The sequence below is a fragment of the Bombus impatiens genome, unplaced genomic scaffold, assembly GCF_000188095.3.
Source record: "Bombus impatiens unplaced genomic scaffold, BIMP_2.2 scf_0064, whole genome shotgun sequence".
In the NCBI taxonomy this organism is placed as follows: domain Eukaryota; kingdom Metazoa; phylum Arthropoda; class Insecta; order Hymenoptera; family Apidae; genus Bombus; species Bombus impatiens.
In genome coordinates this window covers 1,258,066-1,277,753 of record NT_176483.1, presented here as the reverse complement: position 1 = coordinate 1,277,753, position 19,688 = coordinate 1,258,066, and the positions used below count along the sequence as shown (strand labels likewise).

General features: G+C 31.9%; 2 protein-coding genes across 8 annotated transcripts in view; one reads left to right on the top strand and one right to left on the bottom strand.

The window, feature by feature from the left end:
- Positions 1 to 2,070, bottom strand: part of LOC100744163 (alkylglycerol monooxygenase) — a 5,093-nt gene extending 3,023 nt beyond the window's left edge. Inside the window, exons 1-4 of the mRNA XM_012394095.3 lie at positions 1,692 to 2,070; positions 1,306 to 1,430; positions 459 to 610; positions 274 to 377 (exon numbers count right to left, since the gene is read on the bottom strand). Coding sequence (XP_012249518.1) covers positions 274 to 377; positions 459 to 610; positions 1,306 to 1,430; positions 1,692 to 1,928 — 618 coding nt within the window. The 5' untranslated portion in view covers positions 1,929 to 2,070. The remainder of the gene's footprint in view (positions 1 to 273; positions 378 to 458; positions 611 to 1,305; positions 1,431 to 1,691) is intronic.
- A 2,224-nt stretch (positions 2,071 to 4,294) lies between these two features.
- LOC100743928 (nucleolar complex protein 2 homolog) lies at positions 4,295 to 19,538 on the top strand. Of its 7 annotated transcripts, none has more exons than XM_033324742.1 (14): positions 4,295 to 4,550; positions 4,680 to 4,851; positions 5,610 to 5,848; positions 5,952 to 6,064; positions 6,166 to 6,275; positions 6,350 to 6,507; positions 6,588 to 6,812; positions 6,909 to 7,097; positions 7,187 to 7,306; positions 7,380 to 7,511; positions 7,753 to 7,968; positions 8,391 to 9,642; positions 12,024 to 12,279; positions 13,743 to 13,828. In XM_033324742.1, exons 2-12 carry the CDS (start codon positions 4,704 to 4,706, stop codon positions 8,892 to 8,894), a joined length of 2,154 nt encoding a protein of 717 aa, XP_033180633.1. In that variant the 5' UTR covers positions 4,295 to 4,550; positions 4,680 to 4,703; the 3' UTR covers positions 8,895 to 9,642; positions 12,024 to 12,279; positions 13,743 to 13,828. The 7 variants fall into 7 exon arrangements, with proteins under 7 accessions (XP_033180633.1, XP_033180632.1, XP_012249521.1 ...); XM_033324741.1 differs by having other exon boundaries at positions 4,296 to 4,550; positions 4,697 to 4,851; XM_012394098.3 differs by lacking the exon at positions 4,295 to 4,550 and having other exon boundaries at positions 4,704 to 4,851; positions 8,391 to 9,638.
- The last annotated feature ends 150 nt before the right edge of the window (positions 19,539 to 19,688 follow it).

Here is a 19,688-nt window from a genome sequence, read left to right as displayed (position 1 = left end):
TTTGTTTTTTTTTTTTTTTTTTTTTTTTTTTTTAGTATCACAACAATTCAGAGATCCATACCCTTTTCGGCAAAAATTTCGAGATCTTTCAATTTTGCTGCCAAATGTATCTTTGAAATCGTTTGATAAATTCTTTCATTCATTGTTGGTTCATTTACATATAAATAAAAAAAAGCGCAATGTGTACGCAGATATGCGAAACATCGAATTTCCTTTCTTTTTTTTCATTACGTAGCGTGGAACATATCTGTATGTAACACGAGCGATACTTACGAAATTACACCAGTGTTGCAAGATGGATTGCCGCAGACCAACCGCGAGATTGAATTCTTCGCTGCTATGATGTACTTGATGCTGAGCCCATAAAAAGTGTATCTCTGTAAACGGGCGAGAAACACTATAAATTTGTCAAGTAGAGGATGGACAATCACACACACATGGTTGGATAGGAATTTAACCGTGGTTACTGCGGTGAACCCAATAGTAACAGAAATCCACCCCCACGGCAGTGATACACCAAGTCCATAGCGAGTTCCAAGGCAGATTCCACCAGCGACATCTCTCGTAAATTACGATGTACGCGTAATATTCGGCACCACGGAAGAGAGTACTGGAAGGTATCGTTGAAGATATTAGGGACGAATCACCCACTTCATCGTCGAGATAATTCATTTATAAAAAAGAGTCGAACTCATTTCGGTGTCATTGTTAATTTGCAAGGTTTGATCGCGATTTTCGGTCGAAATATACAATGATACTTCGAATAAGACGACAGGTAATATATGTTGATGCGATTATTGGACCTAGTATTAAGAATTACTAGACCATACAAAAGCATACATCGTTTTGTACCAAGTACCGTGTCAATTAAAAATACGCATTAAGAATTTATGCCTTTTTTCGTATCTTATATCGTGCTACTATATCTACATTTAAGTAAATATGAAATTAAATTGTACGATTACTAAAGGTTTCTGATGCCTTTTAAACTTGAATTATTCGCGTTTATCTTCAAGAATCGTATTCGATGATGTACTTGTTAACCAATAGAAATGTTTCAGATGCTGTTATCGAAAAGTTGTAAATCCGTATATTTTACATATGATAATTACGAAGAAATTTGTAATTCCTAAAACGATATACGTAACTATAACAGAACGGTATTACCATTGAAATCCATAAAGAAAGATTTTATTTTACCGTTGCACTTTATTTTCATAATATCGTATCAATGTTTAAAATTTGTCTTTCTTAATTGCAATGGGCGGTAATTGCGGATACATTTCAAAAGTTACCTATGCTTACCGGCTAGTTTCTTGCAATATCCATTGAGACAAGGAAGTCACTTGATCGTTCAAGCGGAATCTTTTCTTCTTAAAGGCCAGTATAATATGCTCAAATACGATAAGGACCAAAAATGGTAACCATACCTACGTATACATTTATCTTATCTTAATTGATGCAATATTTATGTTTGTTACAGTATTATCGATAACGTATGTATCTACGTATTATTACATAAACTTCGCGATATACGAAATTTTGTCTTCTTTACCGAATACCATATTAAGATTTAACGTAAAAATATACAAAACTTACTATTCGTTGATTATATAAATAATTTTGCGGCATCAACGGTAAAAAAGACGCGTTTCGCGCTTTATATTATTATAAAATATAAATATGGTTACCTGCTGCTGATAATCGGGAACTTCGTGTGGGAATTCGAAAATTGTCTCATAGGGGTTAACAAGATACCAGAGTTTCCCTGTGTGTTTTAACTGATCGATCAAATCAGCCTTGGAAATATTCATTTCGTTCGATGCTATAGTACGTTGCACTTTGATGTTCAAATAATTCCTATTAAACAACGAAACAAAGCAAACCCAGCGAAGCGCTATAACTCCATCCGATTCTGTTTTAGTCATCGAACTGAATGCACGTATCGTTTATATATGTAAGTTCGAGCTAACCGAGGACACGTGAGTATGTACGCGCGATGTTTATTTCACGGCCGTATGTGGTAAAGGCGCGACAATGAAGATAGCATCTTATTCGAATTAAACTATGCTAAATATATCGATGGTTGCTAAAAATAAAGATTGAATGGAATTAAACCGCACTCTGCGATACGTCTTAATTTCACAACACGTCGCATCTTCATCGCAAGCTCTTCGTATTATTAACGAAGTGATCAACGAATGTTTATCTATTGGACGTTTGTGTCATCTATTGGATTGGACATCTAAAAGTGAATATTACCAATAGAGTAATGTAATTTAATCATATATCGATTTCCTTTTTTATCGTATTCTTTGATACAAATATTGTTTTGATTTTCGTCGAAAGCTATGGTGTCGGTACATTGGTAACGACTAATTTACTGTAAGCTAATCAAACTTAATTTAATTTTAATTAATTTACAGCTTAAATTTCACTTGAATCAAATTTAAACTGTAATTAAGATCGTTGAACGTTGATTAAAAGATATACGCGGTTTAAGAGGGAAGAATTAATCGCACAAACATTTTTTGCCATATTTTCTGAAAATCATAATCGACATACAGACAATAATTAACTAATATAAGTTTACGCGCATGTTGTATATTTTGAAAACGTAACGAAGACGATAAGAGACTTTACGGGTTGTTATAAATCGCTATCTTCTCTCATTTTTTCAATATTACATGGTTTTTTCGATATTACAGACAAACAATGATGTCATAAAAGATACGTTGGAAGAATTTATAAGAGTAGGAAAACGCATGATACACCACTGTATGCAAACCTTCAGTGTGTCAGACGCTGCATTGGCGGCAGACAGGGTGTTTCATAACACGCATTAATTATTCTCGCAAGAGTGGGCAAACCAATAAATTATACTACTGCCATATGCAAGATTGTTTGTACATTTCGTATGCCAAATTTAATATTTCGGTTAATTGCACATAACGGATAAGGTTACTATAAGATGTTGATATTCTCATTTTGAACTCGACTTCAAAATTGATTTTTAAACAGAAAAGGATATACGTACGTAAAATGGAATGTAAAATAGATTTACGTTCTTCAAACGGCTTTCGAAAATACATTAAAAATAATAAATTAATATTTGCTAACGTACATGTGTATCTAGTTTCTCTTAGTTTTAAATTTCAACTACATTTGTCACGTTCGTTGCAAAACAACGAAAGATTTATTTCTTATAAAATATATATTTTTGAATAAATGTAACAAACTTTTGTCTTTTGCGTCAAGTGAAACAACTTCTAGTCGCTTTGTGAATCTTTTCTCTTATTCATTTTTCTGTTAGAGCGAGTGTCTCACAGAAGAATTTACTTAGAAAATATCCAATTGGTCCGCGTCAAGTGAATTCTTTTGTATCAAAATTTAGGGAAGCAATCGATTTTCTATAGATGTCGTTGAATTCTGTGTCCTAAACATGCATAATATCATTACGTACTTTAATCGCAATAGAAGCTCCAAGCGGCCAATCGGTTACATACTAATTTCTTAATTAACGATAACGCTGTAGATTCGACTATCTCTCCGACAAACATTGCATATATTTTAACCACGCGGTTCTTCTATTATCTATCGTCGATACGCTTTATTTTTCAGTGTGCTATGGGAAGTGACGTCTATGAATGTCAAATTCAAGGACCGTAATGGCGATATAAGAATTGTTTGTCGCTTTCTTTATTTAGTCGAATGTTTTAAAATTTATATCGTATCGATAGTATCCCCTGTTGGTGGTAATCGCGATCATGACCCTACTAATATTGTTTAGGTAGTGTGCATAGCACATTGTTAATTTATTTCTTCTACAGTTTGTTACGCAATGAATTTGCTTACTACTAAGTTATTTAAGACTTCTTTTCTTTAGCAAATAATTGTTAAAATATAGGTATTTTTTCTTAAAATAGAAGAGTATATTGAGGAACGAAGCATGTTATTTGCGAACAAGATTTTACAAAATCTGTGAACATAGCGATTACCTGAAACACATATACAGATTATAATAATGTACGACATCTTAATTATCGATATAATAATTCAAACATTTAGTAGTAAATTTTCTTAATTTTTAATTCAAATATTACGAGTTATTATAAATGCATCTGCATTAGGCGAACTCGAATGGAATAATAATTTTACAAGTGCAAAGAGGTAATAAATAATTACTTCCCGTCCTTCGTAAAATGAATTTATTTATTTTTTCTATTGTTGATTCGTATTGAAGATGTATTATTAGATATCTCTGTTGCAATGATAATTTAAAAAAAAAGATTTTTTTGAAAAGATTCCTCCTCGTCCAGTCGATAAAGATCATTGAAAGTACTTGATGAAAGGGATGGTTTCTATTTTATCAACATCAAAAGTTATATCAGATACCTACAATTACCAATATTACATGTTGTGTTATTGATTTACCAAGTTATGCACGTGGGAAGTTGAAGTAATGTTTAAAACGAGCTAGAATCGTAAACATTTTAATCTAAAAACCAAAAATACCATATAACATAAATAAACAGTATTCTCATTTTCTGGTACGTATCATATATTTTATAAGAACATAATATCAAAGAAAATAGAAGTAGAAGTTTTATAGGTTATATTTATTGTATCAATATTATTTCTTGAAATTCATTTGTACATATGTATAAACTTATGTTTAGCTCGTTTCTGCTTGCAGTTAAATTATGAAGATAAAAAAAGAAAAATCTGTGAAGGGAAAAACAAAAAAACTTGTTACAAAGAAGAGAAAGCAATTAAAAGATGCAACTATGGATGACTTCTTTAATCAAACTTTTGAGGACGAAATAAATGGCAATGATAATAATGAACAAGGTACTAATGAATGAAAGAAACAATTAAATCAAGTAAATAGTCAACAGCGTTTTTATATCATTTCGGTTCAAAATATCCAAAATCATACATAAACCTCAAAGATACATTTGAAACTTAGGCATGGGTGAAACAATTACTTTAAAACATTGATAAATATTTTGATTTATAATTATGAATAATCTATGAAAATTAGATATATCAAAATATGTGGGATTAAAGGGAATTTAAATTTGAATTATATAAGGACGATACGTGTGTGACATGCGAATAATTTGCGTATATTAAATTATAAATTTTGTGTCAATTTTTTAATAATGATTTTGCAACGATACTTTGTTTTGTGGTTATGATTCTGATCGATTGTTTGTATAAGTTAAATAACTTTAAAGAAAGAACAAGTAAAAATTTTCTGTGCTGTAGATAATTAACTATAAAGACATAGTGTCTGTATCTTTTGTACTTAAGTATCCTTAGTAATGTGCAAAAAGAACTTTTTTTATATATGTATAACATCTCTGAAAAATATAACATACTATAATTAGGTTTAATTTTAATCATTAACATATTTTGCAACCATGTGTTATACGTACTTAGCTTTTGAAAAAGCTTATGCATTGGATATATTATAAAAAAAGGTGATATCTATAAAACATATAATATATGTAATATATAATTGAAAAAAGATATTACTTTATTTTCTTCAGAAGTCGCAAAAAATTATATTTTATTTATGCAGAATTTTATATATTATGCGATAGGTGGAAATACCTATGAAGATGATGCTGAAAGTAGCGAAAGTGATATGGATCCAGTAGAACATAAGAAGTCTTTAATGAGATTGAAGGATACAGATCCTGAGTTTTATAAATATTTAAAAGAAAATGATAAAAATCTTTTAGAATTTAATATATCGGACGAGGATGATGATATTAATAATGATGATAAATCTTCATTAAATGAATTAGATACAAAACATATACCTAGTAGTCGTTTAGAGGTATGAAAATGAAATATCTCCATATATTAAAGAAACCAGAACTATTTGATATAAAAAATAAGAGGGGATAGAAAAATATTATTTTATATGTATAAAATTTCAGGTTGCTAGCGATGAGAGTGATTATGAAATGGATCAAGGTAGTGAAATAAGGGACAAACGAAAAATCACATTGAAATTATTAAAAACATGGCAAGAAGACATTCAAAAAGACAAGTACTGTCTTATATTATTAAATCATTTTATACCACTATTAATTAAACTGGTTGCATTAGTTTGTATATACGTACTATATGCGTCTGTATATAACTTTCCAGATCATCTAAAACGATTAAATGTGCTGTAGAAGCTTTCCATGCCGCATTACACACTGTAGCTGAATCTGCTGATCCACAATTATTACAATATAAAGTAGAGGGTGGTGCAGGTTGGTTTTTTTAGCATTCAATATTAATATTGAATAAGTGTATTTTCTACTTCAACAATTAAAATATTTTTTAGTGTTTAATGAAGTTGTACAACTGTGTATACTGTATTTACCGGATGCATTTAAGCGTTATTTAAAACTGAGTTCGGAAACTCAACCTCAAATTCATAAGCTTAAACGGTTTGGAAAAGTAAAAAATATTCTCAAGTCATATTTAACAGATTTAATTAAGGTAAATACCATTACTACTATTTAAACATAGAGCATGGTGGATTTTAATCATTGTAGCTATATATGTGTATTTATTTATAGATTTTACAAAATGTAACGTCGTCTAATATTCTCACAATCCTTTTAAAACATTTGCATCAAATGTTACCATATACACAGTCATTTTCATCATTAACTAAGCCATTATTGAAGATTTTGTTGAAATTTTGGTCAACCGGGGAAGAGTCTGTGCGTGTTGTTTCTTTTTTGAGCATATTACGTATTGCGACCAGCAATCAAGAATCTGTTTTAGAAATATTATTTAAGGTAAAAATAGAATTTTAATACTATATTGGTATTTATAATATATATAATAAAAATATAGCGAGGTACAGTTAACATTTTTAAATTAATATGTTGCAGACGATGTATGTAAAATATGTTGAAAATTCTAAATTTGTATCCCTCACAACTTTACCTGCAATAAATTTTATGAGACATTCTTTAGTTGAAATATATCTGCTTGATAGTAATTTAGCTTACAATCACGCTTTCTTATATATTAGACAGCTAGCTATTCATTTAAGAAATGCTATGACTTTAAAAAAAAAGGTAATAATATTTACAGTAAAATACTATATATACTTTTCTGTTAATGTTATGTTTTATTAATAAATCAATCTATATCTAATGCATTGCAGGAACATTTTCAAGCTGTGTACAATTGGCAGTACATAAATTCATTGAGATTTTGGTCAGAATTGATAAATTTATCAAAAAGTGATTCCATGTTACATTCACTTTTATATCCTCTTGTACAAGTGTGTATTCTTATTTTCAATGTTATAATTTTTTTTATCAATCAAGTATTTAACATGTATTATGTATTTACAGATTATCATAGGAACTATCAAAGTAATACCAACGCCACAATATTATCCCCTGAGATTTCACTGTTTACAAATGTTAATAGATATTTCTAGAGAAACTGGAACATTTATACCTGTATTACCATTTTTATTAGAGGTATGATGTGTTAAAGTATTTTGTCAGAAAAGATGAAAAATAATTTTAGGAATCAATTGTATTATTTTGATAAATAACGCAAATATTTAGTTGGAAGCACTAATTTCATCGTTTAACAAAAACATGTTCCATTTTTTTCATTTAAAACCCTTATTTAAATGTATATGAATCCATTTATAATTGACGTCACTATAACAATATTTAAATCTTTTGTATATTATAAGATTCTTTATGTTTGCAGATATTAAATTCCTACGATTTTAATAAGAAACATAAGGCAGTATCAATGAAGCCAATACCCTTCATTTGTATCTTAAGGATGTCCAAATCCCAATTACAAGAAAATGGTTTTAAAGACAATGTTATCGATTCAATATATAAGCTTATTTTAGAGAATGCTGCTAAAGATAGTCATACAGTATATTTTCCTGATTTATATATACCATGTATAATACAGGTAAGTCAATTATTTATATTTGAATAGATGGTATAATTAAATAAACGGAATTATACTATTATACTATAAATAAACCAAAATTAATATTGTCCGTTGTTAATTATGGATGTTTTCATTTAATGAAGTGATAAAGTATAATTGTAGTATGTATACTATATACATAGTAGATAATGAAGATATTAAAAGCTTGAAGCACTGATTTGATACTCATATTGAAATTTAAGAATTACATATACACAACATGGTAATATCCATAAACATTTCAGAACTCAATAGTACATACTGTATCTATATGTTCTTATTTTTATCGAATGAACGTTGACAGTATTAATGTTAATTCACTCGTTATAATCGAACTTTTTTCATATTAATGCAAATATGACACTTCGAACGGAAATTTTACACGCTTGTTTTGTTTCTAGCTAAAGGCATTTTTAAAGAAATGTCACATAGCAAACTATTGTAGAAAAATGAAACAGCTGTTAGACAAAATTGCGGAAAACAGGAAATATATCGAAACAGAACGTAATAAAACCGCAATTGATTTAAAAAATATGCAGGAGATAACGAACTGGGAGAACAAGATAAAAGTGCAAGGTACATCGTTATCGAAATTCTATGAATCTTGGATAAAAATCCACCAATCTCAGAAACTTAAACTACTTACGAAGAACGAAGATATCGCTGAATATCGTTTACCAACTATCAGAAAATTAAAGAAAGGCATAGAAGATAAAGAAGAAAGTAGCGATGAGAGTGAATTTGATATGAGGATAAAATCCGATGAGAGAAAGTCTGATGAAGATGAGAAACATTCTAGACCAAAAAGGAAAAAGCTGAAAGTTAGCAAAGCCATTAAGGATATTGATCTACCTAAAGAAAATACAGATATCGTGCAAGATATCAATAGTGACGATTGGGATTAAATGTAATTAATTTTACATGTATATGACAATAAATAGATATCAGTTTTAATTTTATAAACGAAGTAATACTTTTTCAGAATTCAATGTATCGTATAATAAATGTTCTTATAATTCTAAATAACGAAAAAAAAATTACGTGATTATTAATCTAAAGTTAATAACAATATGCTTCTATTAATTTAAATGTGTATTATTCCAAAGATATATTTCAATCTTCTAGGTATAAATTTTATTATGAAATAGATATTTGACGTTTAACATACGGCCGTTTCAAATAGAAAAACAGATTATCATTTATCCGAGATATCTCTCGTCAGGCAATTTTTCGGCTTCTATCGTTTATTGCATATCGATAACGTTTATTATGATAAAGTGATAAAGTTGTTTAAGAGAAATTGTGACGGTATTGAATAGGTACTATAACTCATGTGGTGTACAGCAACAGCCACTGATTTCTAAGGTGTCGCTTTCTGATAGTCTATTTTTACCGAAGACGACTCAAGGCAGTCGGGAAGTTGGTATAGCGACGGCTAGGCGCTATTATAAAGCATCCTGTGCTTATGCAGTAATTCATTCAAGTGAACGTTACAGATAAGAAAAAAAAATTTGAAGGAAGAAGAATCATAGTGTTTCGATTGTTAAGAAACAAAGGTAGAAGCGACGAGGGAAGCTTGACCAAGCATCGAGCTTGTCCTTCGAACGATTGAGCATTTGGGCGACTCCATTGGAAGAGGATTCGGTTACGTATGTAGGTGAATCGAAAAAAAAGCAAATGTTTATCGAACGACGTAGCTGGAGCGTGAAATTTTCCGTCACGTTTGCAAGAAATTTATGATAATCTGTTTGATATAAAAATAAATATCTGTTCCGCGTTCGGTTTCTTCGCTATAAGTCTCGGGCATGAATGAGCCAGTACCGGACGATGCTGGTGACCGCTAGCCACTAAGTGCCGCGCTGACGAAGTTGCCGCGGTTGTGTGTGCCTAACCGGCCAAGTCCGTGCGTGCCAGGGAACATTTTGTAAGATGCGATTTTGTCTTTCATGGCGAGGGAGCCTTCGTCGTGAGATTCGTTCACTTTCCGTACAGTCCACTTCGTTCGGAGTATAGTACGCTCGCGGGTTACGTAAATTCGCAAAAGAATTGTCGCGAAAAGGGAAACCGCCTCAAGATAAGGAGGAAAGGAACGAGCGAACTGTGCATAGATCGTCGAAATGAGGAGGGCACCGTTCGATAAGTAAATTTTCATTTCCTTCTTTCTTTTCGAAAGGCAATTAGGAAGAAATAGAAAATTAGCGAGAAAAAAAGTTTCTCATCGCGTTCTTGCTTTTTGTGAAAGTTTTGGGTTATATCCTGCGACGGAAATGTAATTTCAGACAAACTGTGCTTAATCGTGCGATGCTTCGATGATTAAACAGGCAAAGTATCGCTTGAGACCCTTCTTTGGAGTCTTTAAAGTCTGAAGTATACGGAATTTTAAATAATATCACTTTAAATATCAATGATTAACGTCAACCATTGGTAAATTTCTTTATATTCCTAAGGATAGTGGAAAAATATTTTAATTACATAATGTTAAGAAACGATAAGTAATATCGTTAATCGTAGAAAATTTGTTCTTCACATATAATTGACAGTAAAAAATTCTTTGAATTGAACATTAGCATTATTTTCGATCGGTGGGGATATTCCCTTCGATAATTCGTTCAGTTTTAAAACACTCGAACTTCTGCCGAATAATCTATTTAAAGCAACAGATCGATCACGTTATTCGTAGTTAGAATGTTAACACGGTAATATTATTTTATGTTATAAAAGACGTTAAATTGGAAAAATTTTCTACAGCGTCTCAAATACATTTTTACGTGTTTCCGAAGGAATTACCATCTGACGTTAATTGAGAATAATTCGTGTTATAGATTTTATAGAAATACAGTAATTCATTTTAATTATTTCCTATCGTATCGATATTGTAAAAAAATACAGGTCGGAATTAAAATTATGCAGTATTATTCAAACACGAAATATAATAAAAGTTCGACGATAAATGAAACAATCGAACGGAAGTACTTTATCGGTCATTCGTTAATATTAATAAATTCTAATTAACATTTATATTTACGAATGCAGCGTTGATAAAACTATTTTTCTTACGACTAAATTATCTACAATCTTCTACTAACAACTTTCTTTCGACTCTTACCTTATATTTTATACTACGATATTTGAGCTTTTATAAATATTAATTGATTCACTTCTTCTAAGTTTACAATTAGTCTTGATTTGTCTAAATATTTTTTCGATTAACTTGCTTTCTAATAAATACAGCACTGGTAGTATACCCCGAACGCAAACGCTCGAACTGTTACTGCGTATTACGTTACAACAGATAAATTTAGCATTTCTTTTGCACAGAACCTTATTGTACCGCTGCCAATACTGCAACGCGGAATTAATTGGCTGCTTGGAAGAGAACCAATTTCCTTCGATAAGAAATCGGATTTATCCGATGTCATATATATATATATACATCGGATTTGTTGTCGATACTTTTTTTTACATTTGTATACTTAATTTCTTGAAAGACGTTTCGTTCAAATAATATCATTTACGAGATGAATTCTCGTTGAATCTTGCACAGTTTCGCTTTTCTTTCTTCTTTTATAAATACGTATTACGCATAATTTTACTAACTGTACGCTGTGTCTTGATTAATCGGAACCATTGAGTCGATCTTTGTACTAAAATATTTTGAGTTAAGTAACATTTCAAATAGAAAGTGCTATTACGTTCGTTTTAAACATACGTACAAATTATACTGTGGTATTTATGATTTGTATAATCTTTTATACGTTATTATATTTCTCAATTGTCAAAGTAATATCATTTAAAATTTACGTTACCGCTCGTTATGGAAAAAAAACGATTGTTTATTTCGTACCAGAAATGAAGCTTTAAAGTTTAATTTCCATTTGACAGTGAAACTACGTCAAAAGTAGTTACGAGAGTAATATCGATATATTTTCTATTCTATTGATTTTCAAAGATCGATTTATTATAAGAAAGCAAAGTATATAGCGAAGATTGAACGGTTTGCGCGAAAACAGACTAAACAGTTACCATTTCGGCAGACACAATAACACGAAGCGGAACGTTTTGAGCAACACGTACAGTTCGTACAGAGTCGCGTCTGAAAATTCAAAGGATGCAGAGTACCAGTACAGTGTGAATTACGGTAATTTACAAGGAAACAATTACCTGCAACGAAGCGTCTCCGCGGACAATGTTGTAATACGTTCCCGTGGTTTTAAGCCCTCTGATAGGCACGATCCTGTGAAGAGGAACTTTCTCGAGCATCTTACTTCGAAAATACTGCATTTCGATATGGTGAGTATGTATATTGTATTTACCTTATGATCACTGAAACTAAGTCTTTGGTATGTTTGCACCACGGATAAGATTCTTAAGACTAATAATAGCAATTAACATTTGATTCTTTAAATATGAACTAGCTTCGTGTTAAGCACAGCGACGATAAGCGATACATTTACAAATATTTACGTTCAATTCTCTTTCTCCTTTGTTCCTCGTTCTTTCTCTATTACAAAGGTACGTTACTTAACGCCGTTTTAGTAATTCAGTTTAGGAAACAAATCATTTACATTTTACCATTGACAAATTACGTTTTATGCCTTGATCACAAAAGCAATTAAGATTTTACGACTCATAAATTGCCCTATTCAATGTAAAATTGAACTAGAATTTTTCGGAAAGTTTATTTATTTAGGATTAAGAATATTCAATCGTTATTTAAACAGACGCGTTTGTCTCTTTATACTCACTTTGTGTTCACTTTATATTCACTTTATTTTGTATTACAAAACATGATCGCCCAACGATTAACATTTCAAGATAAACGAGATTCTTTCGTACTTGCGAGACATTTGATGGTTACTTTTCCGAATAATATTTATAGATGTATATATACGTACTATTTAGTGAATATGGAATTAACCTATAATAACTTTGTGACCGTGGCTCTGTAAACTTGCCCAGTTTGTATTCGTCAGCTTGTTTACATCCATTTTATCTCTTTAAAATTACTCTATTACAAATGCAGTTCGTTTCATCAGATATGTACGTTTTAAGATGCATAACTCTGGATTAACGAATATACAATATATATACATATATATGTAGTTTCATTTAGACTATTAAAATTACAAATAATTAATTAATCTCTTGCAAAGGAATAACTCTATGTATCAAACTTTAGTTGTAATATTTCTAAATGTAATATCATTTACTCTTATAAATTTTGATACTAATCATACATTTTATTATACGTATATTCAAAGTATTAATTTCTTATGAGTAACCTTTATTAAAATATTATATGAAATACATATTAATATAGAATAACTATGCTAAAGTAAGAATTGTGAAAACAATAATATGTGTACTATGCAAAAATCTGTTTGCAACAAGGTTTCACGGAAAAATGCCAAGAATGCATTCACTTAGCTAAAACGCATTCAACTGTCAACAATGTGAAGTTTCTATTAAATAGGCGGGACAGAAACTTAAAGTAGGAAAAGCGAACGTTTGCTTTCGTTGTAATTTATTCGATATAATCTGATGATAAGAATTGCAAACAATTAGCGATCTCTATACTAACACAGATCTATATACTAACATACTATATATATAATACTATTGTAATGTATTACACTGTACGTTACTCTTATTGTATTTATATATTCCCAGTACTTTTTAAACCATTTTTAAATTTATATAAACTTTTTTATTTTTCAATATTTTTATTAAACCGACTTATTTTTATTTCGAAGGAGAGCAATGGAAGTACACCGGTCAATTTGCAGAAATTACTCACACCCGCCGCAGATTCTCAGGGAATTATGCAATCCAAAAATAGTAAGTTGCCAAAAAGATACAAAATATTCGTATATTAAATTTGAACAAATAACGTTTATACTGTACATAATATCTTTAAGTCGTCGTGTTATAATCGATAATAAATATACAAAATTTTCTGCACGTAGGAAAAATGTTTGCGTCTTCGTATTTTTATGCGCCATCGCATCCGACAGTCGAGGATCAAGTTGAGCTCGCCCGACGAATTTCGCATTCGTTGAGCGATGTAAAAAATATGAAAAGTAAAGGTCAATCTATGTATGTGAACAGAAAAAAACGATCGGTCAAATGGATCCACGACGGCAATGGTAAGTACGTGTATACTGTACGTATATGCGTGTAACGATTGATAAGTTGAATTTGATGAACAACACCCCCTTTCAGCCCACACCTATGCGCGATACGTTGCGAATATCTATAAATCTTATTAAAATTTGTTTCAATTGTCTAAATCGATGAATTACAGGTGTAGAAGACGCAGAAGAGCCTTTGATACCTGTTCATAGAGTAAGTGGTGTGTGTTCGAAATTGCAGTGCGTATTTTTACATACATACTTTTCGTGACGTTTATGATGAAATAACAAACGTCATTTCGATAGATATATCAGCTAAATACGTATATACCTGGAATATTTGTTACTCGCTGTGTGATCAATAAATTCTTACATTTCAGAAATGTAAAAAATTGCGTTGCACATTCGGTGATCTAAAAACGTGAAAAACAACAAAGTAACTTCCATTTGGTTTCTGTAGCTTAGCAAATCCACCGTACAAATATATAGTATTCAATACAAATTTAAAGATTGTATTGAATTGCTTAAATTTATCTTTAGCGCGGTTGACTTTATACCTACTTGATTAATGCGGAATTTCTTTCGCGTAAAAAATTAACAGACGTATCAACTTTCTTGTTTGTAATATTTGTACAACTCTGTTTGTGTGATATGTAATTTTACGAATATTTACTGTAAATTGTGTTTGAAATATCTATCAAAATGAAACTGGTTAGCGAGATGTAGATATGCAAGGGAACGCTCGTTTCTACGGTTTCGATACATTCCTTGCAAAAGTATTCCTTTCTGTCTTTTCTCATTAACAAACTGAAATCATATATGTATATGTGTACCATAATATCATTGTACTCGCTAATATATCAATACTGTGCACAACTGTACCTAATTGAAAATGTTGTTTCGATAGGAGAAAATTCCTCTAAAATGCATGATGAACCCACATGGAAAAGTGTTGGATATACACGGTATTCAAGCTTTGGGAGAAGAAGTGAATATCGAACCAGTACCGAAGAACCCTGAGAAACTCTTTGATATTGTTCGCGATTTAAACAATCAAAGAGGCCGTGGTAATTTACACGTATTAACGGTTTTATATCGTTAGATCTGTCCGAATCGATGATATTCTATTACGCTTTCGAAGAAACATCGTTTTTCAATGTGTATAATCGATTTACAGGTGCTGAAATATTTGCGAAACGTAGGAAAAGATCTGAAAAATGGGTCGTAGACAAAGATCAACCACAGATACCGAGCACTCCTGGTATGCCGAAAATGTATCCGGGTAAACCGGTAAGGTTTATACTTTTGCAAACAACATAGCGCGTTAAAATAAACGAAACAGACGTTAAACGAAATTGAATTTCAATTAATAGGAGATGAATGGCAATTCGAAGTTTACAACTCTACCTCCTCTTACATCTATAGTACCTGAGCCAGCCGTTGAAAAATCATTTTATAATCCTTTTACCGTGGATTTGTCTTTAGATGATACAAATCCACCTGCAACAGGTACGCAACTTTCGAACAAAGATATATCTTCTTTATTCTACTACGCAATCTAGTTGGCTCGTTTCTATTTGGCAACGCTCCACGCTATTTTCTCGTTTGTTCGAATTGTTTTCGCATCATGAGCAAATATCTAACAATTTCCAAGGACTTAAGTTCGAGGTAAACTACTTCGTATCTATTTCTGGTCTGTCTAAGCTCTTCTACTCTCTCAATCTTGCTTTACTTTCCATGCAATTCTACAGATTAAATTACGATATAGCCGATTAAAAAAAATCGTTCTAAGACATTAAAATGATCAACGTGTTCTATACATAACTGCGAGTCGATGTTAGACGCGTCTGCTTGTGATTTGTCTAAGGTTCAACAACCTGGATGACTTCAATTGGCAAACGACATCGATGTTATTCAATCGATGCGAAACTACCGCCGCGTTCTTTTTAGTTGTATATCTAAAATAAACAACTATTTGTACATCGGTGCCAACCGATCAAAGCTAACTAGACGCGGGTTAAAGCGCGTTTACGCTTAATTTTCCTAAACTTTTCTAAGCGGTTATAGTTACGTGTCAAACGATTGATTCTCGGTAACGTTAAGGCGTCGAATCTAATTAACCGAAAATGTCTTAGAAATCGAAAAACGAAGCAGAATTTTGTACGTTTTAACCATCAGAGTTTCCTGCAAACGTTCCAGGCCGAAATCAATATCGATGTAACGGTAAAGAGTGCAACCACCAGACCGAAGTGAAAAAGATTTATCTGAGAGAAGTAGCCGTTGGCACTGACAATGACTTCCCTCTTGACAAATCTCGATCGTCGATAGTTGAGAAATCACGTCGAATCACTTTCGAACCTGATACCGAACAACGTAACATCTATCACGGCAGGAATAGCGTTAACGAGAATACATCATCGATCGCTACTAACAGACGCAATCACAATTATAGCAAAGCTTCGCTGAATAAATCTAATTTTTCTAACACGCAGCACGCTACTAACAAAGAGATGAAAAATTATATGAAAGAACAACGGATCACAGAGTGTGTGAAGAGCACGATTAGCGACAAGGGCAAGTTCGTGGATAATCGGCAAGAAATCGATAACGAAGAGAGCGAGTACACGCCGGTTCCGGTCAAACAGTTGATACAAGAGTTCGAGAAAACATGTAGACCGATTCTGCAATACAAACAATTCAGTCCGAAGGTTATCCCAATTATACGACAATCTCCTCTCGATAACGATATAACGCGATTTTTTGAGACGCAAAATTCCGTTAAATACAACAACGAGGAAGAACATAGGAGGTGAGATAAAATGCCATTTAAATTTCCATGCTCTTTCCTTTTATTTCCTGTACAACGTTTTGTTTTCGATTCGCGCGTTATGTGCTTTCTTGGTATCTTTGAACTTGATGCCATTCTCATCGTTTTAATCGTTCTTGTAATATCTCGCATTGAAATATGATTGCACACATGTATGCGTAAAAATAAGCAAATGCTTGCAAGTATCAAGTATAAGTAAAATACTACATTTATACTATTTATGCATAATGTTCTACCAGTAGTAAATTACCAATCTGTTCAAAGGTACAAGCGATTCTCAATTCTTTAATTTAATTTTCTTCTATCGGAATAGAGTTTCACTTATTGAATTTTAACTGAACATTGGTCGCACGGAATTGCAATATCATTTTAATTGATTACAACGCAGAATAACCGAGCGACAAAGATACAAGGAACTCGTAAAGCTTCAAGACCACTGTAACAATGGTTACGTGTCTACCGATGATACAGAATACACGACCGACGAAACAGACTCCCAGATGAACGATTACAGCGAAGAAATAATCTACCGAGAAAAATCGGAGTCCTCGAGTATGATGAACGGCGATCAAGAATATTCGTCGACGTATCGCGAAGAGTGTTCCAGTCGACGTCGATCTGTTACTTCCGAGGAAGTAGAAAACTTCTGCAACAACGGTGACGGGAAATTTGTGAATACAGAGTCGGAAGTGCCTGTGGAAGCGAAGTCGTTGTTACTCTCGATGATAGCTTCCCAAGAAGATATTTTGGAAACTATTAAGCACTTGCGCAGCACACCTGTTCTCGACAACTTATTGCATGGCGTTTCGCCGGACTGTAAATTCACTGACATCTGTTCGGATGTAGGCAAGTTTAACTCGCATGCGCTTCTATTTTCTTGTAACAACTAACTATTTACATTTTACGCCTGTTTCACGAATATTCATCCTTGGGCTACCAACGTTAGATAAAATATTATCCCGGGCAGTAAATAGCGAATAGCCAGTTTTACTTTAGATCGTACATGTAATTGTAAAAGTGGAATATTTTATTTGTCGAGGAAAGCTTCTAGAATAGCGTTTATAGCTTGTGTTCTATCCGAAGGATACTAAAAATATCGGGACTTTATTTCAAAGTATTTCATTAATTCTAGTTTATTCTCTATCCATTCACGGGCAATGAATATTTGTATTATCTCTGGAAATATCAATGTACTATCTTTGTTAGTGTAAATGTTTTTTCAGTTTCTTGGTATTTGACTCGTGGAAAAATCCAATGACGATATTGTTGACAGCGATCGAAAAGAATATCGAAAAGTTTTGCCTCCGCTTGAATAAAAGGAACGAACGTGAGGACACGTCTTGACGAAACAACAGTGAAAAGAAACTTTTAGTTTTTACTTTTGAAGTTACATATCTTCCTTCGCGACAAACTCCGCCTGTTCGTCACAGCTGAAACGCGAATCTTTCAAGTGTCGTTTTAGTTTCGAAAACTGAAAATCATTAGGTGCCAAGTCTTGACTGTATGGTACACGCGGAACCACTGAAAAGCCAAAGCGTTGAATTGCATCTTTTGTCGCTCGTTCACATCGAACACGCATTCTCATCGAGATAAACTAACAAAAATGCTTAATAATGCACATGCCAGCACAGCTACGACGAAGTGGAGATATCGTACGATTAGAAAGAAGTTGTTTTATCTGGATTCTGAAACATCACAACGGAGGCAAAACTTTGTTAGTCTGCCCTCGTGTATAGTTCAAACTGCTCCGTAGTTACATGTTTGGTACAAAAGCGATCGAAGAGGAATGTATAATTTTTGTAAATTTAATCTATTCATTTTCAGGTAAAAAGCTTTACGAAAGTGATACCTATACAGGACCAAAACTCGCTAGCGTTCACAACTTAGCCAATTATAATACGGCACCTCGAGGCTGGGATCAGTCATTGACATATTATCGGCCGATTAAATTTGAGAAACCGCAAGAAATTGTTTATTCTGATTTTTAGTGATAACTTGAATAATTACAACGTTATATAGACGGGTACGTATCAACTTTACAACTTAAATTCCAATTTTATTTAAAGGGCCAGCTAATTTTTAATTCAGAGAGTCTAACTGAAAATTATTTTCTTTTTTACAGAAAGCAAACATACAAAGATTGCAGAACTGATTTTCAAATTTCGCGTTACACATCATTTGAACTTTTTTCCCTTGTTTATAACGAAGTTACTGTTTCTTTTCATTTTTTCTTTTTTCCCTTTTTCGTTTTTGATTTTGTCAAATGCAAGATAACGTTGATGAAAATGATTGTCGTAAATAATGAAGGAAATTCTGCACTAGAAAATTGTGCGGTACAGACATATTACATACATATATATATATGTGTGTGTGTATATATATTATATAATATATTGTGTGATATATTATATAAAAATATATATATACACACATATATATACGTATCTTGAAGCTTCGTTTTGCTTGATATAGCTATACATACATATATATGTCCCATTATTCAGATGTTGATCCTTATTTATGCTTCCAGCAGTGTTATTGCATTTTACTTTATAATATTGCGTAAATAAATGTTGTTTTCATAACAGTAAGGTGTATTTTGAATATTTCACATACTTTTTTTCGATAACGATTTGTAATTTTGAAAAATCTCAAATACCTTGTATTACTTTCTAATTATTTGATCAACCGACTGTTATAATAAAATTATTTTGTACAAGATTTTCTGCGTTTTGTCTAAC